We start from the raw sequence: 6,603 nt of genomic DNA on the forward strand, positions 1-6,603 counted from the left end.
CATGATGGTAACCATAAATACCACAAAAGAACCCAGAGGAGTCACAGAGTGGAGGGGATGACAGATTTCTACTTTCTTTCTAAGATAAAGGATAATTTAGCCAAGACTATAGAACACGCAAAGGCTCCCTTATACTTTTGGAGAATATAATTCCAGAGATGTGGACAAATAACACATTACTCCCATCTTTGGATTTCCTGACATGGGCTCTATAAATATCGTGTGCTATTTTTCTATTATTATTTGTCAAGGAAGCTAACATTATCACAGAGAAACCGGTGTTGTTAGCAAAACATATGAAGTATAATTTGGGAGGCAAGAGAGTTAAAACCCCATATTTATGAAAAAATCCCATATTTTCTATTAAAGGTGAGGATTTCTATGGGCAAATTAAGGTTTTATTATAAGTCAAAATATTTCCCCAAACAGTAAGCACATGTTTCATTAGCGAGGTCTTTGGGAAGTTGTAGGTAAATAGGAATTAAGATTTGCCCTCACACTGAGAAAAGAGTGTGCAAAGCTTTGGCACTCAAGACTGTGGCTATCTGAAGCATAGAGATAAATGATTATCTCTGTCAGCATCATGCATTTTACGCCATCGTAGAAACCCATCTGCAAGAAACACAGAGCAAAAAGATGTCTTTTAGGGTGGTGTCTTTTAGGATGGTGTATCATTATCTCTTCATTCTGTCTTACTGAGCAAAACCTACATATACCAAATTCCCACAGCCTATAGTGCCTGATAGAGACACAAATCATATACTGCTTGCTGCCTTGGGGGAATTTCACGGAAAAGCCTCTGAGACCAATTCTAAGGTACTGGTGTTCCCAGGTCCTGTACAGATATCGAGTTAAGACTGAATGTTGTTTTGAGACAGAGGTATGTATTTTTCTTTTATTCTTATTTACATGGGTATTCCTCTGGCATATGAGAGGGCATGTCAGTTCCATGCCAGGCCCTAAGACTCATACAAGTTTTCCTGAAATTATTCCATAGGAGGAAACCATAGCCATAGAATAATCTTATAAAAACTACTTTTTATAAAACTCGTTATTTGAGAAGGACATAGATGTCTAAGGGGATTTTTTTTTTCATTAAAAAAAAATGTTTGACTCTCCAGTAGCAAACTTAATGTTACAATTTTAAAGACCCATAGAACCATTCCAGATTGTTTTCTGAAACCATCTCAGCCATGTAGTCATTTTCAAAAGACAGAGAAGAATTGGCCTAAAAATCATATACTATCTAGAATTTACAACACAGAGTAGCTTTCTACTAGTCTGTAAGTCTGGTTTCTAGTATTATTTAGTGCTGCTTTATTCATTTTTATGTAATGACATTTGACTTTTTTTTTTTTTTTTTTTGGTCAGTGAAAGAACTTTGATCCAAAAGGAAGATGGTCTTGATCTGGAATCATATTCTTTGCATGATCATTACTCTTGTTGAAAAAAATTATATGGCATTGAGTGGACTCTCAGTTCCAAAGACTGCTTTGTTTATCAGGTATCAATGAAAAAAAAATTTTTAGGATGTTGACTTTACCATCATGAAAAGTGAGTTACAGTTTGTTCAGAGAAACGTATTTTTGCTTCAGATATGACTAATAATAAGGAACAGGATTAAAGATTTTTTTAAAAAATACTAAATTAGATAGTAAGGGCAATATCATACTAATTATAATGTTATCAAGAAATAAGAAAAAATTCACATTTATTTCCATACCTAAGGTAAATTCTCTGTTGGTAATAAAAACAGAGATTTTGAGTACGAGAAGGTAGTAACTGTCATTGAAACAAGGGTAGGAATAAAGTCAGAACATCATGAATAATTCTATAGAAAGGGTCACTGGCCCGCATTAAGCAAATTCAACATTTAAATACTAGCTTTCAAATGTGCATGATTTTTTCCATGCCATTTTCCATTTGAAAGTAATTACCACTGAGCCTTGAACAACACAGGGGGGTTCTGGGCGCCCTCCCTCCCCAGAGTAGAAAATCTGATATAACTTTGGACTCCCCCAAAACTTAACTGTTAATAGCCCAGTGTTGACTGGAAGCCCTACCAGGAACATGAAGAGTCAATTAACACATACATTTTATGTTCTAAGTATTATATACTATATTATTACAATAAAGTAAACTAAGGAAAAGAAAATGTTACTAAGAAAATCATAAGGAAAAGAAAATACATTTTTAGTACTGTACTATCATATTATAAAAATCCACATAATAAGTGGACTTGCAAGGTTCAAAACTGTGTTGTTCAAGGTTCAACTGTATAATGTTTCCTTTCCTTTTTGTTTGGTCAATCTCCTCAGAATAAAAGGTTTTAATTTCTGTAGAAGAACCATCAGATTTTACAGAACTTAATAAAGGTAGGTAGAAGAAATATTTGTTTTATTGCTATTCTTTTAATATATTTTCTGATAAATTTGAACATACCTGTACACCATACAGCTAGAAATTTTTACAGTTCAGTACGAAAAGTGAAATTCTAGCTCCATGGACTCTACCAAGTTTCCTATGATTTCACTTCAATGAGAAATGTACATGAAACAGAGTATCCATTGTCATCATGATGAAGACAAAAAAGGCTATATATTTTTTGTTTATACCCAGGATGGTCCATGTGTTCAAATAAAAAAAGAAGATTTCTTGCTGTTAGAGAAGAAAAGCACTCCTAATATGCGGGTATTTTGCTTAACATTTCTGTAGGCAGATCATGAGTAGAAAAACAAGCGTTTGAAGGCTCAGGCAGATGTGGTACCAAATCACCTACCCAGCTATGCCAGTGCAAAGATGTGTGGCGAATTGTGTACAGTTTGTGTGGTGAGTCAGTTGTGTGAGTCACCTGTTGTGAGCTAGTCAGGGGTATCAAGAGGGAGGGACTTAGAGCTCTGAGTCTAAGAGCATGCATGTTACATTGTTGCTTGTTGAGTCAAATGCTGTTAGTTCTTTAACTTCAGAAGGAGCCTGAATCTAGAGACAGAACAAAAATAACTATGCCAGATAACTACCTAGGAACAGAAGTGTAAATGAAAGAATTCTACCCAGGAAAACACAGAAACAAAGTAACAAACACTTTGTTGTCTCTCCATGGGGCAGGAATACCAGGACTAGAGGGCAATATTGATTTTCAGCTGCATGACCAAGATGGTCAACATTATTTCAAGACAAAAAGATCCGTAAGACACATGCACTAAGGCTAAGATCCTCGGCTTCCTATAATGTAAGTCTACATTCCTTACATAGCCTTTCTGGAACTCAAGATAGGAGAGAATATGCTATTTGGACCTGCTTGAAGTACACTGCTAAATAATAAATGTTAGCTTTCCCACTCTTAAGCCCAGTGGTGGGTATTATGGAGGGCAAGTATTGCATGGAGCACTGGGTTTGATGCATAAACAATGAATTTTGGAACACTGAAAAGAAATAAAATAAAATAAAATAAAATAAAAAGAATTCAAACAAATACATGGCCTAATTTCTTACATTTAGTACAGTACCTACCTTTTACTTTGAAATATTTGTGAACACTAACTATCGCATGGAACCAAAGAGACTAATCCTTTTACCTGATCTTTCTGGCCAGCACATGCCAGGCATGTGTTGTGACTCAACACTACCTGTGACTCAATATCACAACCCACAGGTTGTGAAGACCAACGGCATCAAGGGGCATAACTATGGATCCTCAACAAAGAGATCAAGCCATTCGCCAGGGCCAGTCTGGACCAATACCTTTCCCTCAGGAGGCACAGAGCAACCTGCAGAATTTCCTAAAGGGGAAGCCAGTTATTCTTGGGGTAAGTACAATGAAGGTTCCCTATGGATTTTGAGATGGCTCATATCCCCCTAAATTTACTCTGGATCAAAGCTACATGATGACCTGAGAGGAGAATTTGGAGTGTTTGCAATAATTCCCAAATCAAGAGAAAAATAGGACTTTCGAATAAGAAATCACATATGCCATTTAGCCAAATCACCAAACTGTTTTATATTCGGTAACACTGAATGAAAATTTAAGCACTGGTCATGGAATTCTCGAAATTAAAGGAATCCTGAATCGTTTACAACCTCCAAATATGGGGCAAATAATTCTAAAGCTTATTCCTCCTAACTCAGAGGCATTTTCTCATTTTCTAGGTGAGCCAAATCGTGATTGGCCTAATGAATATTTACCTGTGGATTATGGTAAAAGTCTTCCTTTCATTCTATGAACGATATCTAGTCCCAGGGAACACTGCATATTTCTTCATTTTCCTTTTGGGACCAATTTTTGTAAGTAAATTGGAATCACTTTGATTTCTGTATTACTTAGGATATATGTAAAATCCTTAATAGTTATCATTTATAAGCACAAAATTCAGGGAAAAGTATTGTGAAGTATTTGGTGTCAGGAAAAAAGATTACAGAATGATGTATTCACAGACTAACTCATTGAACTTTAACATTTTACAGTTAATCATATCTGGAACTGTGTCTATTGTGTCTGGAAAGAAGACAACAAAACAGATGGTACATTTATCTACAGTTTCAGAAAATTAAGACAGGCATAGCGTAGACCAACCTTTGTCTCCAAAATGATCAAGCTGTCTCCAATTCCCAGATTTCTCTTTGCCTTGAGTTGAGATCCCAGAATGATTCTTTCCCTATTCCCCACAGGTCATGTTGTCTCTGTCCAGCTCAGATGAGAAATTACCCAGTAGCAAATAGCAACCCTGTGCACAAGTTTTATGAATTTCAATTTCACTTGAATTTTAAATAAAATGCACACATATGTACAATCACTTGCCAGGTTCAAGAGTAGAAGAACAGGTTCTGATTCTTTTTCAGATCTGTGGCAGCGTTGGAGCAAACACTGTGGCGGCCGTATCAACAGGATTGTCACTAATGATCCTTGCACTCAGAATGACCCTATCCTATTACTTCTTAAGCATATCAGTTCATTATTTCATAACTGTAAGTATTGACAGATCCAGTGAAAAAAAATCTCTTGGTACTAATCCATATATATATGAAATTCCTTGCAGACGTCCTTCTCATCACAAGTGGGCAATCTGGCACTGCTTAACACTGACAAATCACTTGAAGAAAAAGGTCAGGGCCTCAACACTGAGCGAGTAAATATCTCCGAACTATAAATTATTGGTGATGTTAGGACTTAAGTGCATCAGGTGAGCTAAATAAAACCCTTATTTGAGATGAGATCAGAATGGTTGCCAATGAATTCACTCAATGATTGTAATTGCTGTCTTTATTAAGGTAAAGAGAAATCTAGATGTTTAATCCATTCAGCATAATAATAGACAAAGTCCAGGATCCTTTCTAGAAAGTATCTGTTTAATAAAACTGACACTGATCTCCTTGATTATATGGTGAAAATTACTGTGGAATGTAAAGGGATCCTAAAACAAGCCGAAGCACGGCTTGCAAATGTGCAGGCTCTTTACCAATTGGTTATGTCGAGGAAAAAATTGGTTAAGAGAATCTCACTTCTTCCATGCGAAAACTATAAATGAATGAAATTGCAAATTTGGGAGTCTGTAAATTAGAGTAATTATGTGTGTCTCTGCCCAGATTTTATCTGAAGGTGGCCAGAGTGGGATATTTTACTGCCATTGACAATCTGTCAATTCGTTATGAAGGAGAACCTGCAGGGTCCATGGCAAGAGTTTCCTCGCTCAGTCCTTCCATCTTTCCTCCCTGTGTGATTTTAATTTGCAGGGGATTTTGTTTATGAATCTCGCCCTCATCATCTTGGGATTCATCATCTCGGTGTTGCTGTCTGCATTTGGATGCAGTGCTGTCTGCTGTGATATGACCTCAGTGAGTGTCTGTGATCCAGAAGACCCAGAATGCGTTTTAGGATATTCTTTGCCACTTTTACATTTACCTCTTTAAGTTTTACTGAACCGTTCAAAGCATACAAAACATCCAAGACCCTCTGTCAGGTTAGGAGCCCCTTGCAATCTGTTTTGCCACTAGCAGCCACATGTGTAAAATTAGACTGGGTACTAGCGGAAAGTTGCTTGACTGGATGTAGATGTTCATGTCAGAAAGAGAAGAGGGACCCCAAGGAGCATCCATGCATTAGGAGAACTAGGGTCATGGGCAAGTGTAATGTCATAACATATGAAATATCATCTACTGTGTGTTCTTCCTCCACAGGTGGTTGTCGACTTATCCTCCAATGAGCGTGGACTTCCCATAGCTGCTCTTTATCCTGACTATGATGAGGTGGCTTTCTAACCCACTTAGTTGTTTGATATATCAACTTTTGAATTATTCCTCAATAATACATTGAGAGTAAATCAATAATCAGGCAGTAAACAGAGCCTTCGGTGTTCTCAAGGGGAGAAAAAGTCACAGTTGGCTGGTGTTGACTCTGCTATGGTCTCCTGCTCTATCCCCGATCATGATTACATTTAGAAATGATAAATGAAGCATATGATTCATCAGCATCAACAATGGCATCATCTCACACCCTCCATAATAGGAAAAAATGGAATAAATGGAAAGGTTGTAGGTACTCTGGGACTCTGGTCTGGTGTGGAGGATATGTACCAGAACCGCCCACTTACACAATTTCTGAGAAGCCAC

The 6,603-nt window shown here is 37.0% G+C and overlaps 1 protein-coding gene across 1 annotated transcript; it reads left to right on the top strand.

Annotated features, from left to right (window-relative positions):
- The first annotated feature begins 3,686 nt into the window (after nt 1-3,686).
- LOC111149422 (membrane-spanning 4-domains subfamily A member 4D-like) lies at nt 3,687-6,252 on the top strand. Its single transcript, XM_022506462.1, has 6 exons — nt 3,687-3,806; nt 4,147-4,281; nt 4,462-4,518; nt 4,837-4,962; nt 5,728-5,829; nt 6,172-6,252. Exons 1-6 carry the CDS (start codon nt 3,687-3,689, stop codon nt 6,250-6,252), a joined length of 621 nt encoding a protein of 206 aa, XP_022362170.1.
- The last annotated feature ends 351 nt before the right edge of the window (nt 6,253-6,603 follow it).

The sequence above is a fragment of the Enhydra lutris genome, unplaced genomic scaffold (genome assembly GCF_002288905.1).
Source record: "Enhydra lutris kenyoni isolate GAN:26980312 unplaced genomic scaffold, ASM228890v2 scaffoldscaffold22, whole genome shotgun sequence".
NCBI classification, from domain to species: Eukaryota; Metazoa; Chordata; class Mammalia; order Carnivora; family Mustelidae; genus Enhydra; species Enhydra lutris.

Excerpts from the sequence above, each read along its gene's own strand:
- LOC111149422 (XM_022506462.1), top strand. The coding sequence starts at position 3,687 with ATGGATCCTCAACAAAGAGATCAAGCCATTCGCCAGGGCCAGTCTGGA. Across the intron at positions 3,807-4,146 it reads GGAAGCCAGTTATTCTTGGG|GTGAGCCAAATCGTGATTGG; the intron begins GTAAGTACAATG and ends CTCATTTTCTAG. Across the intron at positions 5,830-6,171 it reads TCTGCTGTGATATGACCTCA|GTGGTTGTCGACTTATCCTC; the intron begins GTGAGTGTCTGT and ends CTTCCTCCACAG.